The sequence below is a fragment of the Quercus robur genome, chromosome 7 (assembly GCF_932294415.1).
Source record: "Quercus robur chromosome 7, dhQueRobu3.1, whole genome shotgun sequence".
Lineage (NCBI taxonomy): Eukaryota > Viridiplantae > Streptophyta > Magnoliopsida > Fagales > Fagaceae > Quercus > Quercus robur.
In genome coordinates this window covers 15,837,128-15,863,662 of record NC_065540.1, presented here as the reverse complement: position 1 = coordinate 15,863,662, position 26,535 = coordinate 15,837,128, and the positions used below count along the sequence as shown (strand labels likewise).

At 35.3% G+C, this 26,535-nt stretch overlaps 2 protein-coding genes across 3 annotated transcripts in view; one reads left to right on the top strand and one right to left on the bottom strand.

Annotated features, from left to right (window-relative positions):
- Window positions 1–524: 524 nt before the first annotated feature.
- LOC126692484 (uncharacterized) overlaps window positions 525–26,535 on the bottom strand; it is a 60,183-nt gene continuing 34,172 nt past the window's right edge. Inside the window, exons 1-4 of one of the 2 annotated variants that reach the window (XM_050388107.1) lie at window positions 1,841–1,979; window positions 1,217–1,511; window positions 1,048–1,119; window positions 525–956 (exon numbers count right to left, since the gene is read on the bottom strand). In XM_050388107.1, coding sequence (XP_050244064.1) covers window positions 681–956; window positions 1,048–1,119; window positions 1,217–1,504 — 636 coding nt within the window. In that variant the 5' untranslated portion in view covers window positions 1,505–1,511; window positions 1,841–1,979 and the 3' untranslated portion in view covers window positions 525–680. Of the gene's footprint in view, window positions 957–1,047; window positions 1,120–1,216; window positions 1,512–1,840; window positions 1,980–26,535 lie in introns of those variants that run through there. The other variant, XM_050388105.1, reaches the window with a different exon arrangement.
- On the top strand, window positions 15,567–18,847 carry LOC126691074 (uncharacterized). The gene is made up of 3 exons (XM_050386154.1): window positions 15,567–15,915; window positions 16,600–16,785; window positions 17,130–18,847. Exons 1-3 carry the CDS (start codon window positions 15,567–15,569, stop codon window positions 18,845–18,847), a joined length of 2,253 nt encoding a protein of 750 aa, XP_050242111.1.

Genomic DNA, 26,535 nt, shown 5'->3' with positions numbered 1-26,535 from the left:
ATGGTTGAGAGTTAGAGGTTTTGAACTCGGAATGTTTTAATGGGAAACATTAAAAAACATAACATATGCTCTGTCTCAAAACTTAAAACAACTAGTAAAATATCTTCTTCTCCTTTTATTTTTTTATTTTTTTTTTATTTTTAGAAGCAGGAGTGAAAAATTTGTGGATGATTCAGGTGGGACTTGTATGTATATATGTTACCTCCCTTGTAGTAAATCATGACCGCTAAATTTTAAGCCTTGGAAAAGACATAGCAGATTTCCTACATGACCGATGATATATCTCAATCAATCTCAATTTGGATATGACAAGACTTTCAATAGAGACCTTTTTCTGATTCAAAGAGAGACCTTTTTCTCAGCAAGTCATGGGAGAAACCCATAAACCCTACCGCAACAAACATGGCATGGAGGTAGTAACAAACAACAAAGCTAAAAATTAGGATCACCCAAAGAAAAAACACAACGAATTTATCCCCCTAAAAATTAGATATACACCAAATCAGATAAATTAGAAGAATATATGCAAGAGAGAGTCGCTAATAATTTTGATTATATAAAATTTGCAATATTGGTTGCAGGTCATTCAAACCAAAAAACAGAAAGTTAATACAATCAATTACGATCACCACCCAACCATCAAGCACTTCATAAGTGCAAACTCGGAGGACCAAAGTCGCTTACCATTCATAAGTGCACATGGGACGGCGATATTCTTCATCATTGGGACGGCAATATTCTTCATCATACACAGAGTCACGATTAGGGCTAACTAGTCGGCAACTCTGGGGCCACACTTTATGATAGACAGCATCCTTGAACACGAAAGCTTCAAAGGTTTTCAGGGTGTACTCAGCAGCAGCTCTGGGCTTGGCCTCAAATTGAATTTTAAAACTTATACCAGCGGCAAGAAATAGTTTCCTCTTCACAAGTCTCACAAATTCAAAATCCGTGCCCTACACCAACCAATTTGTTCAAATTGAATATTAATAAGTATATAGACAGATAGACAGATAGAGAGAAAGATGGAGATAAGAAGAAACAAACCTTAACTTGGTTGTAGCGGTCTAACAGCATCTCTCCATAGACAGAATATTCATATCGTTGCTCCTCAGAAATCTGAGGAACAAGCAAGTTTAATTTTTTTTTTTTTTTTAAAAAGCCTTCTATTCTTCTTTTCCGAATAAAAAAGAAAAGACCCACACATTGCTCATACCTCTGTCTCTGAGAGCCATTTTGGCACATTGAATGGGTCTAGCTCTATGATCCGAGGCTGAGGCTGAAGGTTGGAGTCGATGGTAGGGGGAGGGGTAGGGATAGGGGTAGGGCTAGGGCGAGGAATTTTAGAAGGGTGAGAGAGTTTGACTTTGAGGAGGGGATCAGAACTCCACTCAAACCCGGGACCAATATCAGGTTCGCCATCTTCATCTTCATCTTCATATTTAGAAATGAAGTCCTCGTAGTCTGAAAACAATACTTTCTCGTAGTCCTCATTTGCCATCATTCAATCTCTGAAAGAAAAGGGTCATTATAAACATCCACAAACAGAGGGGCAAGGAGCTCGGTAACATACATACATTGAATCATCCATGTTTTGATACTAACCACATGTACAAATCATTTTTTTTATTCGTATTTGGGACAGTAGAGAGATATCAAACCCAAACCCACATAGGATCCACAAACCAATTGTATTGTATTGTATTGTATGGTGTAGAAAACCCCAATTTTTACAGAAGCACAAAGAGGGAAATTGAGAAATTGAAGACAAAAAATAGAATAACGGTGGATCAAATCCCTAATTAGAGGACAAGTGCCAGAGAGAAAGAGAGAGACATACCAAACCAAAGAGATTCTTGACAGAGAAAGAAACCTAGCGCCGCTTCTGATCTAAGAACACGCTTGTAAATAGAGAGCTTGTGTGGTGTGTGTAAAATGTAAATATACCAAATAGAACTACAGAAGAGCTTCAAACGGGCCGGAGCCCAATTGAGGTCGGGTAAAAAACAACCGCCTTTTTTTGTTTTTTATTTTATTTTATTTTATTATTTTATTTTTTTATTCTAACCTAATCTAAGTGTATATGTGTATGAAACTTCTTCTTGGAGATTTGAACCTCGACTCTTGCCCCCCACACCCCACAAGCATTTATACTTGTGGAGTGACCATCACACCAATGGTGTGCAATGGTAACAATCGCCTTTAATTGAAGGGTGAGAAGTTACGGCGTAATTAAGCTTTTTTTATTTCAATATTCCCAAAAATAATAATAATAACATTTTTTGGATTTTTTTTAATATAAAATTTGATAATTATGATGATTTTTAAAAATTATTTATTACTAGCTTTTAATACAAAATTAAGGTCTCCTCAATTAATAATTTCACACTTGCCTACATGTGTTATATCAGTATCGGTAATGTTTTTTTTATATTCCGAAGTGAAGTCATCGTAGTCTGAAAACAATACATCCTCATAGTCCTCATTTGCCATCATTCAATCTTTGAAAGAAAAAGAAAAAAGAAAAAAGGTCAGTATAAATATCCACAAACAGAGGGGCAAGGATCTCGGAAAAAATAAAAGAGAGAGAAAGAAAGAGACATACCAAAGAGAATCTTGAAAGAGAAACCTAACGCCACTTCTGATCTGAGAAGACGTTGTAACAGAGAGCCTGTGTGTGCAAAATGTAAATACTGTGTAGAGTTCATGTTTAACTTTTTTTAAAGAGCAAATATTAATTAAAGTTAAAGCTTTATTAAATCTTGAACGTCTTCCCTCCTTAAACTTATTGAATTAACTCATTTGCTCTTGCCTTATTTAGAAATGGTTTTGCATGTTTACTTATCTTTCATTATTAACTACAACTAGTTTTTAACCCATGTTTCGCACGGTTTTTTTTATTAGGTATTTCGTTTAAAGTTTATAAATCACTACCTACCTTACATCACATCTTCTCAAAGAACTCAATTCAGATTTGTGCTAATTTTACAAAGACCATAGTAGGTGTGGATTTAGCATCAATCCCTTTTGTCTTCTCTCAATCTAGAAATAGATTCCTTGTTGTGGTTTGCATTGCTTTTGTGTCATTGAAGTCCCAAATGGTACAGTTATTGGAGGGTGCATGTATGTTTGTGAGAAAAACATGTTCCATACTAATGCTAATGGATTTGGGTCCATAACCATGGGTTCCAATACACGAGATCTTGTAGCACTTACCAATGAGGCCCTATACCAAATCTCTACTGCAGATTGCAAATATGCATTCCTAGTAGAACAAAAACGGTTTGAGGGCAATTTAACAAACCCCTTTGAAATTCAAAAGGAAATCCCTATCTTCCTCATCAATGTACAAGTAAACTACTTCTCTCAGTCTATTAATTCTATTTTAAATGTATCCAAACTTTTCCTTCCTTTATACTAGAGTTTTTAAAATTAGTATACTCTCAAAACACTTTACTAAATAATCTATAAAAAAAAAAAAAAAATGCATACCTAAATGATCAATTTTGGGAACATAAGCCTTAGAGAGAATGATTTGCTCAAAAGGAAATGCAAAATCACTAGAGGGACAGCATACCAAGTTTATGGGGAGCCAGTATGGAGAATATTCAAGCTATGAAGCTCATGATCTTCGATGTGCAACGCAAACTAGTTGAAAAGCTTACCAATTTATAAATGTGGTCCATCAACATTTATACATGGCCTAATTTTTTTTGAAAAGCACACCAATGTTTTAAGTGGTTAAAATGTGGCCCATAATGCAAAAAAATGTTGTGAAAACACGTATTTAAGTACTCATAATGCAAAAAATGTGTTTGGTACTATATTTCTTATAACGTCTTTTCAAAAGTGAAAAAACATATAAATGTGTGTTTGTTATGTGTGCATTTTTTAAAAAAAAGTGCTGACATGTAGTCTAATTAGTGGGGCCTACTGTTTTTAAAATATTTACAATAGTGCCATTGAGCAACATTGTTTGAAAACTGAAAGTTGGTAAGAGGTGTTTTCTAAATTCAGTGTTTAAACACCCTAAATTGAGCAATGTAACTCAAACACTCTAGTAAAAAACACTCTTACCAAAAACAATGTTTTTTTTTTTGGTTTATAGTTTTCAATGTTTAAACACTGAAAACTATTGTTCAAACACCTTAACCAAACAAGACCTAAGGGCCTGTTTGGTTGGAGATTTCTAGTATCACGTTTAAAATAATGTGAAAACTATGGTTTAAAATGTGTTGAGAAAACACATGTTTACAGTATTCATAAAGCAAAAAATGTGTTCGGTACCATGTTTTAAATAACTCATTACAATGTGTGAAGAACATAATTGTATGTTTGATATGTGTGTGTGTGTGTGTGTTTTTTTTTTTTTTTTTTAAATGACAAGCATTGTACAATTTATTTTTTTTTATTTGAGGAGAGAGAAGTCAGTATATGTGTTGTCTAATCAAGTGGGCCCCATGATTTTCAACATATTTACAAAGGGGTCATGCTGATGTGCCATTGAACAACGTTGTTTGAAAACTAAAAACTGGTAAGTGAAGTTTTCTAAATTCAGTGTTTTAATACTCTAAACTAAGTAACGTGAAAACTATGGTTTAATTTAATAAAAAAAAGACTCTAACTGTATCCGAAACACAAGTATTTTTTTTATTCCATAGATCTAGGTACACAAATAATTTCACACTTGCCTACATGTGTTATATCAGTATCGGTAATGTTTTTTTATATTCAGAAGTGAAGTCATCGTAGCCTGAAAACAATACATCCTCATAGTCCTCATTTGTCGTCATTCAATCTCTAAAAGAAAGAAAGAAAAAAAAAAAAGGTCAGTATAAATATCCACAAACAGAGGGGCAAAAAGCTTGGAAAAAGTAAAAGAGAGAGAAAGAAAGAGACACACCAAAGAGAATCTTGAAAGAGAGACCTAGTGCCACTTCTGATATGAGAAGATGTTTGTAACATAGAGCCTGTGTATGCAAAATGTAAATACTAAGTGGAGTTCATGTTTAACTTTTTTTAGAGAGCAAATATTAATTAAAGTTAAAGCTTCATTAAATCTTGAACGTCTTCCCTCCTTAAACTTATTGAATTAACTCATTTGCTCTTGCCTTATTTAGAAGTGGTTTTGCATGTTTAATCTTTCATTACTAACTACAACTAGTTTTTAACCCATGCTTCGCTCGGTTTTTTTTATTAGATATTTCGTTTAAAGTTTATAAATCATTACCTACCTTACATCACATTTTCTCAAAGAACTCAATTCGGATTTGTGCTAATTATACAAAGACCACAATAAGTGTGGATTTAGCATCAATCCCTTTTGTCTTCTCTCAATCCAGAAACATATTCCTTGTTGTGGTTTGCATTGGTTTTGTGTCATTGAAGTCCCCAAATGGTACAGTTATTGGAGGGTGCATGTATGTTTGTGAGAAAAACATGTTCCATACTAATGCTAATGGATTCGGGTCCATAACCATGGGTTCCAATGCACGAGATCTTGAAGCACTTACCAATGAGGCCCTATACCAAATCTCTACTACAGATTGCAAGTATGCATTCCTAGTAGAACATAAATAGTTCGAGGGCAATTTAACAAACCCCTTTGAAATTCAAAAGGAAATCCCTATCTTCCTTATCGATGTACAGGTAAACTACTTCTCTCAGTTTGTTAATTCTATTTTAAATGTATCCAAACTTTTCCTTCCTTTATACTAGAGTTTTTAAAATTAGTAAACTCTCAAAACACTTCACTAAATAATCTAAAAAAAAAAAAAAAATGCATACCTAAATGATCAATTTTGGGAACATAAGCCTCAGAGAGAACGATTTGCTTAAAAGCAAATGCAAAATCTCTAGAGGGATAGCATACCAAGTTTTGGGTGAGCCAGTATGGAGAAAATTCATGCTATGAAGCTCATGATCTTCGACGTGCAAAGCAAACCAGTTGAAAAGCTTACCAATTTATAAATGTGGTATATCAACATTTATACATGGCCTAATATTTTTTGAAAAGCACGCCAATGTTTTGAGTGGTTAACATGTGGTCCATAATGCAAAAAATGTTATAATTGTATGTTTGGTATGTGTGTATTTTTTTTTTTTTAAAAGTGATGATATGTAGTCTAATTAGTGGGACATACAATTTTTAAAATATTTATAACAGTGCCATTGAGCAACGTTGTTTGAAAACTGAAACCTAGTAAGAGGAGTTTTCTAAATTCAGTGTTTAAACACCTTAAATTGAGCAACGTAACTCAAACACTTCAGATAAAAACACTCTTACCAAACACATTGTTTTTTTTTTTTGGCCCACTGTTTTCAATATTTAAACACTAAAAACTATTGTTCAAATACCCTAACCAAGCAAGACCTAAGGGCCCCCTTTGGTTGGGGATTTCTAGTATCATCGTTTAAAATAATGTGAAAACTGTGGTTTAAAAAGTGTTGAGAAAACACATGTTTACAGTATTCATAAAACAAAAATGTGTTTGGTACCATATTTTAAATAACTCATTTCAATGTGTGAAGAATGTAATTAAGTGTTTGGTATGTGTGTGTGTGTGTGTTTTTTTTTTTTAAATGACAAGCGTAGTACAATTTAATTTTTTTATTTTATTTGAGGAGAGAGAAGTCAGTTTATGTGTTGTCTAATCAAGTGGGTCTCATGATTTTCAACATATTTACAAAAGGGGTCATGCTAACATGCCATTGAACAACGTTGTTTGAAAACTGAAAACTGGTAAGAGGAGTTTTCTAAATTCAGTGTTTTAATACTCTAAATTGAGTAATGTAACTCAAACACTCCAGTAAAAAAACACCTTTACCAAACGCATTGTAAATGTAATCCATCAACATTTAATTAGTTTTTATAAATAATAAAATTTTAAATTAGTTTTAACTTTTCCCATCCTTACTGATCTATTATTTTCTTTTATTTTTTAATAATAAGATAAAACTAGTTCATTTTATTCTGTGTAGGTTATTTAATTTGTATATTTTAGGCAAAAATACTTGCTATAGTTGTATTTGCTTAAATAAGTTATTTGAAAAAAAATTAAAATTAATAATCATATTTAAAATCGACTATGTCACAAAAAAAATATTAAGTGAATTAGTAATTTTGCATCTTAAAGGCAAGAAAAATATTTTTTTTTAAAAATTAAATGTTTGGTAAATTACATATTTAGTCCTTATCTCATACACCATATTTCAATTTAGTCCAGTGTCGTGTCAATTTAGTCCTTACCCTTATATCTTGGATGAAAATTGCTGACATGGCAAACAGCTAAAATAAAATTTTAGTTTATTGTTACATCAATAGAAGCTAATTTTTTATTTTAGCCATTAGACACGTCATCAATTTTCATCCAAAAAATAACGGCAGGAACTAAATTGACACGGTACTTAAAGATCAGGGACCAAATTGATACAATTGAAAGGTTAGAAATCAAATTAAAAAATGGTGTATATGATAGGGACTAAAAATGTAGTTTACCCTTAAATGTATTATTTAATTAATAATTAAATATAATAAAATGCTTTGGTTAAGGTTTTCGCCCTCAGCCCCCAAAATTTGTTAAGTCAACCCTAGAAAGAGGCAAGGGAGCCACCACCTAGTTATAGCTAGGTCCAAGAATCAAGAATTACTTTATGAAGGTCTACAAATCAGACTAAGTCCCGAATTAGGCTACAAGATGGGAAGAGGTTAGACACCTCAAATATAACACAACACTTTCATGTTGAGTTAATGCACACACAGTGGCGGCTTTAGAATTTTTTTTTTAGGGGGGATCAATACTGTCGGAGCTAGGAATAGTCCGGAGAGAAAGTTTAATTATTTATTTTGTTTAACGAAGAAGCAATTTTGACAGTAATGCTACTAATGCAACACTTTCATTTAGTAAAATCTAGGTGGGAAGTTGTTAAAGGTATGTAAAAAAGTGATGCCAGTTGTGAGTGTAGATATAAACCAATTACAACATACCACTTAATTTTTATTATAAAATTATTGTGAAAATATTGTGAAAGTAGCACTGAAATAATTATATTTAAGCTTATTTCAGCTGAGTTCAAACAAAATTTAGGTTTAGGGTGTTCCAATTTTTTATTTAGGGGTCAAAAAAAATTATATATAATTTTTTTTTGGGCCAAGTCAAGGGGTTCAAACCCCTTGGGCTGGCTGTAGTGCCGCCCATGTGCACATAGACCCAAAACAATAAGAAGAAGAGCTTTAAACTTATATGATATTAAAGAAAAAGAAAAGGTTAAAATTTGATAGAAGGGATAGAAACAAATAGTTTTTTTTTTTTTTTTTTTTGGTTCTAGGAACATCATTCAAACATAGCAAAATTACAAAGAATAATAAGTAATATATAGAACAATTTAAATTAATAAGAACAGTCTCTTAAAATATACATTGTTATTTCTTCATTCCAAACAACTATACACACATTTTAATTTATATAATGCAACTTGGAGAATTGCTTTCATTCCTTTTTAACTTTGGCTTGAATTGTTGATTAAGTTGATGTCATCTTTTGGTACATACTCTATTATCACCAACACCATCCTCCTATCTCTCTTCCTCCTGTTCACTTTCCTGGCATTAAGATTTTTAGAATAAACATTTAAAAAAAAGCATCCTGAAATTTTATCAAACAAAGTTTATACATATAATTAAGCAAATAAGTATATTTTATTGAGTAGATATAAAATTACACATCCTCATCTAAACCAATCCCCATTGAGACTTTGCTTTAAAGGTTGATTAAATTATAGAAAGATTAGGGTATGTTTTGTAACTGTTTTTTTTCCTAGTTTTCTATTTTTAAGAATAGTTTTCTATTTTCTAACCCAAAAATTTGTTTTGTAAGCAAAATAGATAGAAAACAAAAATGGTTTTCAATTCTCAAAATACAAAGGAAATTGAAACTAAGCCTTTGCATGCTTTTAGCTTTTAGTTTTTAGTTCTTACGCCCCAGTGAAAACATGGTGAAATTTGCTAATCAATATATTTTAAGGAAAATTTTAGGAGAATAGCATGTGATTAAAGTTATTTAGTTATGCAGACTCTTTTTGGAACTCGAGTTCCAACCCAAAATCGAGTTTAACAAACTCAAGTTCTAACTTGTTATACAATGTCAGACAGCCATGCAACCTATACTAATTGAAACTTGAGTTTGATAAACTCGATTTTGCCCTCGTACTATCCACCTAAAATTTTCCTAAAAATATACTATTCATCAAATTTTGCCCATGAAAACCTGAAGAAAACAATGTGAAAACCCTCAATTAATGAACCCATGCCCAAGTCCAATCCCCATTGGTAGCAAAACACAAAATTTCATCAATTTTTCCTCTCTCTCTCTCCCACGTGATAGGAAGGTTGTTTCTCTGCATTCCACTGTGTGAAACTCAACCATCTGATGATCTTAGAGAAGAGGACGACAGACCATCTTTGCTCACTAGTAGCATAAGTATCCATTGCCCCCACAGAGTGAAGCAAATTAGCAACGCGAATTCCTCGTTCTAATTTATCTCATAGATCCAATCCACCCTCCTCCTCACTCCTCACTCCTCAGATCTTGTTCAAAAGAAAGAAAAAATTTTACCAGCCGACCTGATGGACGTTTGATAGGCACCTAATGATGTTGATCTTGTTGGGATTAAACCGAATGAGCCCATTATATTGATCTTGTTGGGACCTAAACCCATCCGATATAAGTGTAACTTCACAAATTTTTATTTTTATTTTGAAAACATTTTTTCTTTTTCCAACTAACCAAACAAGTTCTTGACTTTGAAAACACAACAAATTTTTTTTTTTTACCTTTATCCTTAAGAACAAATTTTGAATGCATGAAACAAAAATAGTTACCAAACATAAGCTTAATTAGTTTTTTGGAGGTTAGTAATCATACAGATGGATTTAGATGGATAATTAAGTGCTTTTGAAACTTTGCTACCTGTATGGAAACCAATAAGTAAATTAATGTTACATAACTGTTTATTGGGTGTAGTTGTAAGTGAAGTTGGTAAACTCATATTGTGTTGCTTGCAGACTGCTGCATTTTTAATTCCAACCCTACAAGACAAGTTACCATATTGGTAAGCCTGGTCCAACTATGTCACTCAATCAATATCACCTACATATAACACTTAAATAACGATAATAGAAATCTCTAAACAAACAGGCCCAATGTTTGAAATGGTAAGTTTCAGTCCAAATTACATTTCTATGCATTGTATTCTCCCCCAAGGAGTTAAGTTGACACAATCACACATCCAAGTTTAAATGTGCATGTCTGAATTTAAACCACGCAAGTCCAAGAGGAAGAACAACTAACAAAAACACACACAAAAGGTCCATTGGACATTTTCACAAACACTTCATACACACTCATTAATGTACCTAAAATTTCAACTCATACTTTCAACTTTTCCTCTCTCCCCTCTTTCCTTCAAGTTCATAGGCATCAACGAATATTTTCAGTTATTAATGAAGTAGACAACAAGAACAACAAATCATATAGCAATCAATTGAAAAACTAAAAAAATCCAACATACATACATACATACATATATATATATATAAATATATATATATATATATATATATTTATATATATAAACCAACTCAAACTCAAACACAATTTACACGAAGCATGTGTTAAGTGCAGAAATTGTACTTGGTAATTGCACATGATAGGTGCTGCTTTGTGTTTTTAAGCTAACTGGAGATAAGGAAAAAGCCCTGATGATAGAGCAAATGAATAAACTCCTTTTCCTTTAGCCCAAAAAATTGATCAAAATCTGGTAATTGAACTTATTGAATTTGGGTGATTTTATTTTGTGGATTGTGTATATTAGAGCAAGTGATATTAACGTTCGATATTTCTTTGCAGCCTTTTGGTTAATTTAGTGTTTTTTTTCCCCTTTGCAGGCTGAGATCAATGTGTATATGCATTTGTTAATCCACTGTTTGTTTACAGCTACTAGTAGTTAATTAAATTTACTGTTTTGTTTATTTAGTAGAAACAATAATAAATTTTATTCTTTCAATATCAGTACAATGGGAAAGAGAAAAGAGGCGTATTCGACATTGGCCTCCTCATTCTCTTTTGTAACACTAGTAAGAGCTAGAGCAACACTATCTTTTTCTTTTCTTTTCTTTTTTTGATAAACAAAAAATGGGTAGAGGGGGTGATTAGTGTGGCTTCCTTACTTAGGCGTGACTATAGTAGCACCCTACCCGCTCTCAGACAAGACCCCATACTCCCGGTCTGTGAGAAACTCACTTATTATTCTTTGGACCGTTTGGGATAGAGATGAGATATAAGTAGCACCAATACACAACTAGTTGTTAAGACTCGAACCGAAGTCCTGAGACTTGTTGGCATGGTATCTTACCAACTAGGCCACCCAAATGTTGGTAATACTATCATTCAATTTTTTTTTTTTTTTATTAATATTTTTTTAAGGTGAACCATATTCTTTTGACTTTTGTTGTAGTGTGTTATATTTGCCTAATATACAACTAAAGTTTGTAAGTTTCAAATTTATTGTTCAAATTTCTCATCTCTTAGGGAATAAGGAGATTATCATAACAATCAAAACTCATCACAAAATTACAATGCTATTTTAACCAAAATTAAAATGAAACCAAAGGAATAAAAGATAGACTTTATAATAATTTATTACTCAAACAATTGGTAGATACATTCAAATTCATGATCATGTAGATTGTGTTTTGATATAAACTCAAATTTCTATTTCCAAAAAAAAAAAAAAAAAAAAAAAAAAAAAAAAAAACTTAGTATTAACTCAAACCTAAATTTAACTGAAGCTATAAAAGGGAGAGAAAAGACTTTGTGATGGAAAATTAAAAAAACCATAATACAAAAACACATATTTATAAAATAAAAGTATAATAAAAATCTCATCAACCTTAACTAGAGTTATAAGAAAAAACAAAAATCCAACAAGAGAGAGAGTACTCACAGTTTTTGTGTGGGAAAAATATGGATTGGATGAAACAAAATGATATCAAATTTATACAAAATAAAATGGGAAGAAGAAGAGTCAAAATATAAGAAAGAGAAAATGATGAAGGAAGTGTAACAGTAAAGTAGAGAGTAATGGAGAGATAAAGAGGTAAAGAAGGAGGGAGAAATGTTGGAGGAAGTGTAACAGTAGGTGTGGACTAATAGGGAGAATAATTTTTTTTTTTTTTTTTTTTTTGAATAGGGAGAAGAAAATTTTAAAAGAGAAAATAAGTGGTAGAAATAATTATATGATGTGGTTGCTAATGTAGCTTAAGAGAAGCATAACAACAATAAATACTACGCATTAGGTTTTAGATATATACTAGTCGCGGCCCTACTCATTGCGCGTGATAATCCTTTTGGGGTGATCTCATTAAGTTTATCTTTTGAAAATTGGACTAATTTAATTAATAATAATGTATTTTATAATCATATTTTCATTTATTATAGGAAAAATCACAAATGTAATATATAATTTTTGTCATATCAAGATGAAAACAATATAATTTTTCCCAAAAATTCAAAATGTAAGTTAGTTAAAATATTCATTTTTTCATAAAACTTATTTATAACATTTTGTGTATCATTACAAAGTATATAAAATTTAGAAATTAGGTTTAAAAAAAAATTTGAAACCCAATTTTTTCTACCCTACACACCAAAAACACCAAAAAAACATATTTAAAAAATTAATAAAACTAAAAAAAATACAATTTAAAATAAAAAAAGAAAGGGAAAAATAAAACTCACATCATAATCAAACTCCTTCCCAATATGTAAAACATATCAAATGTGAATATCCAATCCACAATCAAATTTAAAATTTTTAATAAGGTTTTGAAGTTATGCAATAGAAATAGGTGGTTGATTCTAAGCAAAAGTGCTGGTTGTAACTTTATATATAATGATTTGAACTCTTTTTCGTTAATAATATTAAAATAAATAATTAAAAATAAATCAATAAACCAAGACTACAATTCCAACGGAGAAAAAAGTAGAGAAATTTTTTAACAAAAAGAAGAAGAAGTGTTGTGTAAATATTGTCATAATCTAATCCAATATGTGAATCATTGCCAGTGGGAATGAAGATCCTACTCAGTGGATAGCTCTCATCAAGCATGAAATCTGCATTAAGAAAGAATATGTTAATATAAAAAGATACCTCATCACCTTTGACGTCAGCATCCTACCAATGGCAAGGTTTTTTTCAACACTTGGGGCATCCCTCTCCAAGTTGGCATTGTCACCTTTGAAGCCACCAAACATTGTTGCTCTCTCACACTTGAAGGCATCACATGCAATGGCACCACTCCAAATTGGTGTTGTTTGTTTTATACTCCATATAGCAAAGAAAAAGTTTTGGTATAATATTAAATTACTAAGAAAATGATTGAAGAAGATGAAATGATCACACGTTGTACATAACACCACTAAGGCATGGGAGAATGCGTAAGTGGTTAAATATGAACTCTACACGTGGAGCTACTGTGAGCAAAGGGAGAGGAAGTGTTGGCTAAGGGATCTTGTCTTGGTCCGTGCTAAAGGCGTGACTGCCTTGGGAAGGAAGTAAGATTTACCCTTAACATGGTACTCAAGCACTCACAAAAAGGGAGATAATGACTTCCTAAGATTAGAGGCTATGAGGACACCCCTTATTGGTTGAGTGCACAATGAGTCACCTTAGGAACATGTGTACCTATCATAGTACTCTTGATGTCCCTCTCAATATCCCAGACTTGTCTTTGAAGCAGTGGCAAAACTACCTACCTACTAGCAAATAATATCACAGTTGTGAAAAGATCTAAAAGAGAGAACATGGTAACTTGACACCTGTCCTTGTATTCAGCCGTATTCCTTAGAATATAAAAGGAACACATAGCTGTGTTATTAGGGCAAGAATCCAAGTAGATATTTTGAGATGAAAGTGGAGAGTTTGTAGGAAAGAAAGGCAACTTCATTGTAAATTGATTTCTTTCATACGAAATACACACTGAGCTGAGCAAAAATGCTATGTTCTTGCTCAAATCATGGTTTTTTATCCCTTCTCTATGGTTTTCCACATACATCCTGTGTTGTTTTGATAGTCAGTTTCTTCTTCTTGTTTAAATGTGCATCTTTTTCATATCCTACCATCACTTTCTTTATTTCTTGTCTGAGTGTCATGTCAAAGCTTGCATCTTTTCGAGCTTTCTCATGTAAATGTACTGTTAGATAACTTATTTCACTCCCATAAATAAGCTCAAATCTAACTAGCACGTACATTTTTGGCGACTCCACTGGGGATCTCTAGTTATTTTCCTTTTTAAGGGTGTTTTTTTGAGTTGTATACCTCTATTTGTAATCATTTCCTCCATGCCTCCAAGGAAGAAGATGGTTACTGGGACATTGATTGGTGTGGGTGAGAACCATCGGTCAGAACCAAGTGCAGACCACATATCCATGCATTCTGAAAGTGCCGAATCCTTGGGAGAGGCTGGTCATCATGATACCAAATGGATCATGGCTGCCATTGAAGATCTTCAACGTTCTCAGGCTGTCATATGGGTAGAGTTTCAATCCTTACGTCAGGAGACAGTTGTACCTCAGGCTCCTCAAGGTCCTCAGGGGTTTCCTTATCTGACTAAGGAAGATACACATGCTATTCTGTTTGAAACTAAGAAGATGGAAAGTGCTGTTTATGTTGATATGAGGCCTCCTTATTCTGAAGAAATAGATGGGAAACCTTACTCTGCTAGCTACACATCTCCTATATTCCCTAAGTATGATGGCATAACAGGGAACGCTAGAGAGCATATTAGGCGGTATGTAGATGTGCTGACAGCTCACTCTCATGACCACGAGTTGAGGCTTAGAGAGTTCTCTAAGTATTTATAAGGTTGAGCTTTTACTTGGTACACCAGTCTTGCACCAGGATCAGTTCTAAGTTGGAACGATTTGGCAACACAGTTCATGAAAATGTTCTTTGCTTTGGAGGAAAAGCTCACGTTGTCAGATCTACAACATGAGAAGCAAAGGGTGTCTGAAGAATTGCTGGAGTATATTCGCAGGTTTCGAGATCTCTCTTTGTTGTGTTACAACCTTATGGAGGAAGAAAGGCTAGTGGATGTTTGTATCGCGGGTATGTTGTATGAATATCAGCCTTACTTAGAGAATCTTCTGATATCTAGTTTTACAAGACTTGTAGAAGCTGCAAGGAGAACAAGTATGTCCGTAAGGAAGCCTTCAAAAGGTTCAACTTCACATGCTGTGAGTGCTCCTAGACAACCGTGGAGGAGAGAAAACAAGAAGGTGGAGGTTGCTGTGACTAAAGAACCTAGGAGGGTGGCCAAAGGAAAGAAGAGGGATAGAGGTGGTATTCTCCCTCCTTTTACTGTGTCCACTAAAGAGTTGTATAGCATCCCTGAAGCTTGGGTGAAAGATGGTGTAGTAGTGTTGCCTGAATGTAAGCATGAACCTACAAAAGAGGAAAAGTGAAATCCACTTTATCATAGCTACCGCAGGAGATGTGACCACCATACTATGGATTGCTATGCCTTGAGGAATATTTTCCATGATAGGGTAGCTAAGGGAGATTTGGTTATCAAAGCTGGGAAGAGAGCTGACCCAAGGATGTGTAGACCAGAGGTGGCAATGACTTTCTTCGTAGGTCGTGAGGATCTAATGGAAGAAGAAGCAGAGAACATGGCTAGTAGTAACTCAACATCGCCACCATTGGTAGATGAAGAAATGGTAACGACAATCCAACATGAGGATAAAATACATTCCTTTCTTGAAGGAATAGGTCATAGACCAATGGCTAAAAGAGACACAGCCCAAGCCTTGACCAGGGTGATGGAAAGGAATTATGAAGTGGCTGCTGTTGAAGGAAGTTTAAAGCAAGTGGCATATTAAGAAGCAAAGGATTCAGTCACATTTTCTAATAAATATCTAGTTAATCGAGCTATTGATGTCGATAGACCTTTATATGTCACTGCCTTTTTGGGAGCATCTCGAATCAAAAGGGCATTGGTAGACACTAATGCACCCATTAATATTCTACCTCTCCCAACTTTTGATGCCTTGGGGATTCCGAGGGAAAGAATTATTCCAGAGCCAATGCAGGTGGCAGGAATAGGTGCCTTAACAATAGAATACTATTGGGCATGTGTCTTTGGACCTTAGGGTTGGGCCAATTCGGGCACTTACTCTCATGCATGTGATGGAAGGGAATACATCTTACCATATCATCTTAGGCCGTACATGGCTAAAGGCGTATAAAGTAGTGGCTTCCATATATCATCAGTGTGTGAAGGCCATTTAGAGGAACAATTAGGAAGTCATTGAGGCCACCAAGATGCCTTTTGATAGAGCAAAACTTCACTTTGCTGAGGTAGCTTTATATCAAGAGTACGAACCTGAAGCGAGAATAGAATTCTTCCTTTCAATCCTATTGCTTTGCAAGCAAAAGAAGAAGATGATGGCGAAGTGGTAGAACTAAAAAGGCCTTCCAAGATAAGAAGAGTTACCGGGCCTGATGGCTAGGTGATATATGAGTTCTGACGATTAACAAAAGGGGATGAGGAGGATGGCGAGCCTAATTCCCTTAATCCAATACAACAGCCAGAGGAAATTCATGTAGTTGAGGAGTTTGTGAAAGAAGCCCCTAAGTGCATGAATGATGTTGTTAAGAATGTCCGGGAAGAACTTGTTGAGGTCAATCTAGTTGATGAAGGAGAAGGTGAAAAAATGGTGAAGATCAGTAAGAATCTATCCGAAAAAGAGAGAGGAAACCTGGTAGATTTATTGAAAGAATACAAGGATGTTTTTGCTTGGAGTTATCAAGAAATGCTAGTTTGAGTTCAAGCTTGGTAACGCACAAGTTAAAGGTGGATCCTAATGCCAAACCTGTGAAGCAGCCACCAAGGAAATATTTTTTGGATGTGGAGGAAAAGATAAAGCTTGAGGTACAAAAGCTTTTAAAGGCAGGATTCATTGAAGAAATTGAATGCCCGAGCTAGTTAGCTAACATAGTTCCAGTAAAGAAGAAAAATGGTCAGATAATAATTTGTGTGGATTTTCGGGATCTCAATAAAGCCTGTCCAGAGGATGGATTCCCACTTCCTAATGTTGATAACCTGGTAGATGCAGTGGCTGGTCACAAGCGTTTCTCTTTTATGGATGGTTATAGTGGGTATAATCAGATCCTTATGGACCCAGCAGATGCCCCAAAAATTGCATTTAGAACACCCTTTGGAAACTATTTCTACAGGGTGATGCCTTTCAGATTGAAGAATGAAGGTGCAACGTACCAAAGAACTATGACTTTGATCTTTGGTGATATGCTTCATAAGCAGGTGGAGGATTACGTTGATGATCTTGTGGTGAAGGCAAAGAATCCTTTTGAACACTTGGTGCACCTGAGACAAGTCTTTGAAAGATGCGGAGAGCATAATTTGAGGATGAATCCTTCCAAGTGTGCCTTCAGAGTATCTTCAGGGAAATTCTTGGGATTTCTTGTTCATCATAGGGGGATTGATTTGGACCCTACAAAAGGTGAAGCAATAACTACTCTCAGTCCTCCTACAAATCTAAAGGAGTTGAGGAGCTTTGTGGGAAAGGTTTATTATTTAAGAAGATTCATTACAAGCCTAGCTGAGATTTTAAAGCCTCTCATGGAGCAGACAAAGAAAGGAGTAACTTTTGTATGGTGTGATCAATGCCAAAAGTCATTCAAGAAGATTCAAATAATATTGGCGGATCCTCACACCATGGTGGCCCCTATACCTGGGAAACCCTTGCTATTGTACATAGCTAATACGGAGCAATCCTTGGGAGCATTATTAGCTCAGGAGCATGAAGGGGTAGAGAAGCCAGTATACTATATTAGCAAGCTTATAAAGGGACCAAAGTTAAGATACTCAACTGCCGAGAAAGTATATTTGTCTCTAGCTTTTGCTGTGACAAAATTCAATCATTACTTTTTAGGACATCGTGTGCAGCTGGTGGCTAAGAGTAATCCTGTGAAATATCTCTTTACACGTCCTCAACTATTAGGAAGAATGGTGCAATGGGCCATCCTGACATCGTGCCTTAATATTGAATGCATACGGCCAACCGCCATCAAAGGTCAGGCAGTAGCTGATCTGCTAGCTAACTTTCCTAGAACAAGTGATTCTTCACCTCCCTTACAGGAAGTTATGGTAACAGAGGAGCAGGAATGGTCAATGTATTTCGATGGGTCATCTACGTTTCAAGGGGGAGGGATAGTAATCTTAAAGTCACCAGGGGAGGAGCATATGTTTGCCTATAAACTACACTTCCCTTGCCCTAACAATGAAGCAAAATATGAGGCCTTGTTGGTAGGGATGAAAGCTGCTAGAAGGTTAGGCATAAAAAAGTTGAAGGTGTTTGGTGACTCTAAGTTGGTAATAAGACAGGTTAAGGGAATTTACGGTGTAAAGAATCCTAGTTTGGCTGCTTACAGAGCTGCAGTGCAATGGATCATGGAACACTTTGATTTCATAAGATACAAAGTGGTTAACAGAGGTGAAAATAAGCTTGCTAACTCGTTAGCTACTTTAGCCACTAAGTCTGTATTGAAAAAAGAAAAGATGACACTCCGAGTTGAGAAGCAACCTGGTTTAGTTCAGGATGAGCTATGTTTCCCTCAAGATTGGCGAAAACCCTTGTTAAAGGCAATGACTCAAGGGAAGTATGTTGGGTCAGAGTTACCGGCAAATATGAAAGACTTCCTCAGGATTAATGGAGATTTGTTTCTCATGGGAGCGGAAGGTTTGTTGATGAAGTGTGTCTCAAGGTGAGAGGGACTGACCATGTTGCATAGGTTGCACTATGATATTTGTGGTGTAAATCTTGATGTCAGCCTCTATAGAAGATTGCAAAGGCTAAGGATCTTCTGTCCAGAAATGACCAATGATGCTAAAGAAGAACAACGGAGTTGTAAATCTTGTTTTGTCATTCCTCTAGACCAAGCAGAGGTACTTAATGGGGAGTTGCTAGGAGAAGATTGGCAGGATCCATACTTGAAATACCTCTTGCAAGGTATATTGCCTGCTAATCGCGTACAAAGAGAAAAGTTAAAAAAAATATGTGACTAGGTTTAAAGTGGTAGATGAGAAATCATTTAAGAGAAGTTTCCAAGGGAGATGGATGGTATGTATTCCTATTAAGGAAGTCAATGGAGTTCTTTCAAACCTGCATAAGGGAGAACCAGCAGGACGCCCTGGTGGGAGGAAGTTATGGCAAATGGCTTTGCACTAGGGATATTATTGGCCCACAATGGAAAGGGATACTCAAGTCTTAGCAAGAAAATGTCAAGAATGCCAAAATCGAGGAGATGAAATACATATCAGCTATAGACACTCAATTTTGCACCCATGATTTAATTAAGGAGAATGACTTGAATGACCATCCACGTACCCAAAAAAATCATGATTGCATTACATGCGTCAATTTGTCTTTGCATTACATGCATCAATTCATTCATTGCATATCATAAAAATGATCTTGAAGTTCTAACAATCGCAATGATGTGTCTGGTTTCTAAATCGGACCATCGGATCAAAAGATATTGCATGATTAAATTTGCATGGTCAACATGCATTGTGTCTAGGTAGAGTCGACCACACACGATTAATTTAAATTAATTTTGATTGGTTAAACAATTAAAATTAATTAAATAATTTTGTGATTGGTTGATAATTAGTGTCTAAAATTGGGATGCATGCATAGGAATAAAAGGGATGATTGGATAACAATAAAATTATGGATAATCTGAACTTATCAAGATTTATTTTAGGGTATTTATCTACAAGATAATTGTTCTTGAAAAGCCTGAATTATCTAGAAAAGGGATAAAAAATCATGGACAAAGGATGAAAACACATTTAGGTGCAAGGACCGGATAAAAAAACCCTAGAAGGAGAGTCTGAACGACACCTGAACACGAAAGAGCGTTCAGCATCCAAAAGCACCATTCGACGCTTTTGGAGTGCTGAACAACACTTTAAAAGTGCCGAATTGGCATCTTTTGGGCTTTGGCCTAACGGCCTTTGGGTGACAATAAGGCACACCCTTTTCGATCTTTTCGCAGAAGGATGAGTCCCGATTCGTATTCTACACTTTAGGGCTAATTTTTAGAGTTTTCTGGCCTCTATAAATAGAGACCTGGGTCTCATAATTCAGCACCTTTTTTCTACGTTCTGAGAGGCATACGTTTTGAGGCTCTCAAATTGCTGATACTTGCTAATCCTCTTTGAGATTTGCCACTTAAATTAGGGTTTTTAGGCTTCAAAGATAATTGAATAAGTTTCTTTGAACCCTAAAACATCATCTTAAGAACAAGAAGTGCTCATGCAAGAGGTTGTTTTCAATCACCCTATCTTTTTATGTTGATAAATGTTTTTATCCATAACATGAATGGTTCGTCTTTGTTTTGTTTAAAGCATGATTGTTTTTTTTATGTGATTGTTATAATCTCTTTCTTGAATGTCAATAATCTGCATGTGAATAATGCTTTTTCTTAACATAAAAACATATCTACATCTTTATTAGATGTAGATCCGACTTTTCCTTAAAATAAAAACAGATCTGCATCTTTATTAGATGTAGATTTGAATTTTTCTGAACATAAAAACTAATCTACATCTTTCTTAGATGTAGATCTGAGTTTTTCTTAAAATAAAAATGGATCTGCATCTTTATTAGATGCAGATCTAAATTTTTCTCAAATTAAAAACTGATATGTATCTTTCTTAGATACAAATTTGATTTTTCATAAACATATGCAGATTTTGAAATAAAGCAAAAGATTAAGCATGATTGTGTTTATGTTTGTTTTATTTAACTCATATTGCATAAATTAAAATTATGAGTGAAACTCTCTTCTTAAAAAAAAAACCTTTCCCTTTTTTTAACATATAAAAACATATCTGATTTTTTCTGTTATCAAAAACCATTTTTTTTATTATCACAAACACAGATCTGAATTTTTATCTCAAAAAATCACTTTTTCCTACATACTACAAAACAGATCTGGTATTTTGACAAACCCAAAAATCAATTTTTTTTTTATCAACCAAAACAAATCTGAATTTTTTTAAAAGAAGAGATTTCATTCATAAATAAATTTGTGTGATTTTATTTTTTTCATATGTTCAACATATCATTCATGACATGCATAAAATGGTACATTGGTCATAAGAGTCTAGAAGACTAGACTCTGTCTGGGCGGAATGGGTGCCTGACACCTTCCCATTCCGTAACCTAGCCTCCGGATTTAGGTCTTTGTCTAAGTAGATCTAGCCTTGTCTTTATTTATTTTGGGTAGAATATAACTAGGACAAAAAGCCATGTAATTATTTGGTAGTTTGTAACTAGGACCCAAAGCCATGTAAATTTCAAATATGTAATTTATTATTCAATCAATGAATGGAACAATTAAGTCATGTACTTGTATATATTTTTTTTCTTATTTTTTGTATAAAAAATAAGTGGCGACTCCACACCACTTACCCAAAAAGAGAGGTGCCGTAAAAAGTACCCAAATCTCTTTTTTTTTTTTTAGGGGAACTTTCGAGGTCTCTCACACCAGCCATCAAAGTCTTCATCTAATTGTGACTTCATATCCATTCCACACTTGGGGGCTAGATTTTATAGGACCTATAGCCCCCCCCCCCCCCCTCTCTGAAAGATGTACATGGATACTGGTAGCCACTAAGTTATTTACCAAGTGGGTAGAAGCTGTGGCTATGAAGAAGGCAACAGGTAGCTCAATGACTAATTTGACAGAATGGTACTCCATTTCTCACACAACATTGACACCTTATTATCCCAAAGGAAATGGCTAGGCTAAGGCTTCTAAAAAAATATTATTGAAGATATTGGGAAAAATGATTAAGGAGAATGGAATGGGGTGGAAGGAGGAGTTTTCTACAGCTCTGTGGGCTCATAGAACAGCCAAATCACAAGCTACAGGAGCTTCACCCTTTTCTCTAGTCTATGGCATAGAGGCTGTAATCCCAATAGATTTAGTAAGGCCAGCAGTGAAACTGGCAGAGATTGCAGGAATACCCAGAGAAGACACTTTGGAAATTATGGAGGAAATGCGTGATAATGTTGCTTCTCATAACCGCATTTACCAGGCTAACATGAAGGCTAGGCATGAAGGCCAAGTTAAAGAAATAAAATTTCAAGTGGGAGAACTTGTTTGGAAAGCTGCCTCGCATGTACGAGGAGTTGCTAGAGCTGTTAAACATAAGTTTTCTCCAAAATGGGAAGGACCATACATAATAGAGGAAGCACATGCAATAGGACATTATTGGCTAAAGGATCAAGCAGGTATAAAGCGTATAGCCCCACTAGCGGAGCTCACCTTAAGAAATATCATGCTTAACCTTATAAAAACATTTTTTTTTTTTTTTTGTGTGGCCATCATGTCAAAATGATTTTGTATTTTGCAAAACTCATACTATTATAAACAAAGACTTATATGCAGTTATTTCATATGATGTTGTTCATAATATGCATGCAAAGTCTAAATAGTCTGACGAAATAAGGCACGGTAAAGTTATAGTACAACCCCATGGCCTTTCAAGACCACAAAAAAATATTACAACTTGAAAATTAGAGAATGTTTGTGAGAAAACTAAAATTTTCAAGGGAGAAGTCTGGATCGCTCAGAGCTCCTATCTCACCTTCCAACTTCTCAATCTCTTGCCTCAAAGAGCTACATTCTGCGGTGACACCTTATAGTTGAGTTTGAAGGGCAGAACTTGCTTCTTGTTGGGATGTTAATTCCACCTGAAGTCATTTGATTGATTCCTAGAGCTGAGTGATTGAAGTGACATGCACCTATAAGGTTGATTTTGCTTCCTTTGCTTTGTTCATACACGAGTTCTCCTTAACTCTTAATTCACGAAGTGAGGACAAGGAAGCATGAACAGAGGGTCCTGCCTTCTTTAAGTCCCTCAATGCAGTGACACGGCTTTTTAACTAGTCGACATTGACACTTAGGCTTTCAGCCTCACTCAGTGTGGAAAGGAAATTGTCAAGGGGGAGAGCTAGACAATCCTCTTTACCCTTTGACTATAGTTGGGATATGATAGACCCAATTTGCTGTAAAAGAAAGCTCCTAAGTGACAAGGTCTATTTGCTAATATCCCTCATGGTTTCAGGATATTTAGAGAGCAATAGAGAACAAATTGCACTCAAATTAAGAGAAACCAATGAGAGCAATGGATCAGACTCTGTCAAGGTGCTTTCACCCTCTTGTTCCTTGGAAGTAGCTTCTGTTAAATCTTCTTTCTCTTGGGGATTTTCGGCATACACCCGATTTGAAACCCCCCTTTCAGTGTAAGACTCTGTTTCTTCATTGGAAGTCATTTCTTGTACAGAAACCTTTGGGGTTGAAGAAGTGACTCTTGCTTTGGGTTGAGTTTGAGGAACAGAGCTTGTAACCTGTCAAAGGTCAAAAATAGAGAAAAGAAGGAAGATTACTTGAGTTCAGGGATAAAAGAATAGGTTACAAGAAACAATCACTATAGAAAAAAGAGTATACCTTGGACTTTTTGATAGAAGGGGTTTTTGCATTCTTCTTTCTCGTAGTGCTTGAAGGTTTGGCTTTTGGAAGGGGCTTCAAAGTCAAATCTCCCTGAAAGATAGGTGGTACACCACTCGTTGGGCATCAGACTCCCTAAAATTCCTAACACATTCTTGAATGTCAAACCACCATGACTTAAACTTGGGTGAAGGCAGTCCGTTTCTGGTGGGGGAAGTAAAGGGGATTTCATGGCTTGACACTAAAATCTTGATGAGATTTTCCTTCTTAAAGGCTAGAGAGGCCACTACAGCAGGCAAAGCTAAAGTAGAGAGATGCCCCAGTATGCCTTGGTCAAAACCAAATTGGTGGACAAACCTACGGGGGTTGTAGGTTTGAGTTTCGTACTCGTCTTGAAAACGTGCTTGAAGGTGAGAAGGAAAAGCACAAGCAACAAAAGAAAGTTCTTCAGACCAGGGAGTATCTCTGTAATGGGAAACAGAGATGCTTTCTAGGGAAGTGAATAGTGAAGGAAGTCCACCCTCTAAAGCAGAGTAAGGTCTAGTTGTCCAATCGGTAGGGTCATCTAACACTTTGCTAAGGAAATTGTTTGAAGATACTGCCACTTTGTTCCAACGCGAAGAGCGTGGCAAGTCTTGGGGTGATGGCAAACTGGTTTTATAGGAGCTTAACACTCTAGGGACAGGATCATAATTCCTAAAGGGTTCCCACAACCATATTTGTAGAAAAGCAACGAGTACAAAAGTTTCAATTTGAAATCTACCCTAGGAGCATTGCAAGTCAAGAGTAAAGTGATCTAGGTGATAATATAAAGTTCCTAGAAAATATGGGGTAAGGGGGAAAGATTGTCCTCTAGCTAGTTTAACAGCTAAAGGAAAATGTCTACTTAGAATCTTTTCATGAGGATATCCCTCAAATAGATGGCGAGAAAGTAAAAAGGCAATAAAGGCTTCAAGTTTATAAGAACTAAAGTTACCTTCTCTCACAACAAAGTCAGTGCCTTCCTTCAGGGAGTCTCCATTGGCTTCCTCATCCATGCCATCAACATACTCCCTCCAAAAGTATATGATCCATCCCCAAAAGTTGGCTTTGGAACCTTTGTCTCCACCAACATTGGTATCTTCTGGTACTTCATCACTAGGGGCTTTCCCTTTCCTTGTCGCTTTCAAAACTAGCTTCTTTAAAGTTTTCTTCACTGCATCCTCAAGGAACTTCAGAGCTTTAGACTCATCAGGAGATAAAGAAATGTTGACTACCTCACCATCTCCGAATAGGGGAAGTCTCAATATCTCGTAGATATCTTTTAGAGATAAAAAGATTTCTTAACACCCTGTGAAGAATGTGTGAGTGACAGAGTTCCAACAACACAGAAGCGAAAGCAAACTTTCACTATCCTTGCTAACCTCTAAGTTGGAGAATACAAGAATGGTCTCCACAAGCTTTACTCTCTGAAGGATATCCACGAAGGGAGGATGAGCCAGCACCCTTTGACACCAGCTTCTCCAACCTCTGGAAACCGAAGTATGAGATTTGAAAACCACATCGATGGTAGGCGCAAAATCTCCCCTACAAGTGCCGAGCCTTGGAATGTGTTTCAATTCCAGATCCATAGTTAGAAGATCATCAGGTTCCCCACATGCTGTGTAGGGAGGGTCTTCAGAGCAAGGAGTTGAGTCCTAATCAAGACTTTTGTCGAATAGGTAATCTTCAAAGAAGGGAGGGATGATCCACTGTTCTTCTATGGAAGGATTTTCCTCTCCTCCTAGAAGAAGTTTGTTACCTTTTGAGGCAGAAGGTTTTGCAAATTTAGCAGAGCTAGATTGTAGACCACGTTTTACACCCATGATTTGATCTGTGAGAAGAACTTTGGGTTTCGGGTTGAAGAAGGAGAAGAAGAAGATAAGGGAAAAAGGAGAAAAATAAGAAAGGAAATATTTGTTTTCCTTATATACTTTGATAAGTTAGTATTTTCCCTCCAAAATAGATTGGTTCAAAAAGGGAGACATCTTTTCAAAATTGACACGTGTCAGCATAGGGAAGAAACTGAATTTCTGACAAAGAATGGCAGTTAACGGTGCTAAAATCAAGAAAACCGCCGTTATAGTCCAAGGGCAAAGGCACAATCCTTCACCAACAAGTATGATTTAATTCGTTGCATTTAACATTTTATTAACTGACATGTTTATCCTTATGTGTTGTGCAGGAATTTGATATATGATAAAATAAACATATAATATAACATGAAAGAGAAACGGTAAACATATAATAAATAACTTTTCTTTCTTTCATATATTTTTGTGTTTAAATTTTTTCCTATAAGACAGAAAATAGGAATTTACATGATTTGGCCCTTATGGCCTATCACTTCTTTTCTAACTACAAAAAAAGAACACAAAATTTAGACCCAAAAGTAAGAAAGATAAAGTTTTTTTAAAAAAAAAACTTAAGCCAAAAGATGGCTAAACAAAACAAACATAATAATAATAAAAAAATAAAAAAAAAAGGAAACAACAGCAGGTTCAATGATGAGCAACTTAAAGAGACCTTGGCGCATAAGTATCTGTATCATCCCCAAAGTCCTCTTGGGGATAATCCAGAGCCAAATACTTCATCTCCTCTTCATCATCCTCTTTTTCCTCTTCCTCTTTGCTTTCATCATCCCTCGAGTCGGAGCCATCAAAAGAGCCCTCAGAGAGTTGTCAGAGGAATCTGCCTCCTTGGAGTCAGAAAGCCCTAAAGTGCTAGACTCCGAGCTTGACTGACCAAGCCTTCGCCTTCTCCTATAGCGAGTGGGAGCATTCAAGAATACAACAGTCGTTGCCTTCTTAGCCTCCTCTTCGACCCTCAACCGAAGTTCCTCGGAGTCCTCCTCCTCTTCATCGCTCTAGTTAAAAGGAGTAACCTCCTCGGGAATGAAGACTTGAGGAGGTA

Coding starts and splice junctions, on each gene's coding strand:
- LOC126691074 (XM_050386154.1), top strand. CDS start 15,567: ATGGATTGCTATGCCTTGAGGAATATTTTCCATGATAGGGTAGCTAAG. Junction 15,916..16,599: donor AGTGGCTGCTGTTGAAGGAA/GTTTAAAGCAAG, acceptor GATTAACAAAAG/GGGATGAGGAGGATGGCGAG. Junction 16,786..17,129: donor TGAAAAAATGGTGAAGATCA/GTAAGAATCTAT, acceptor AAGCCTGTCCAG/AGGATGGATTCCCACTTCCT.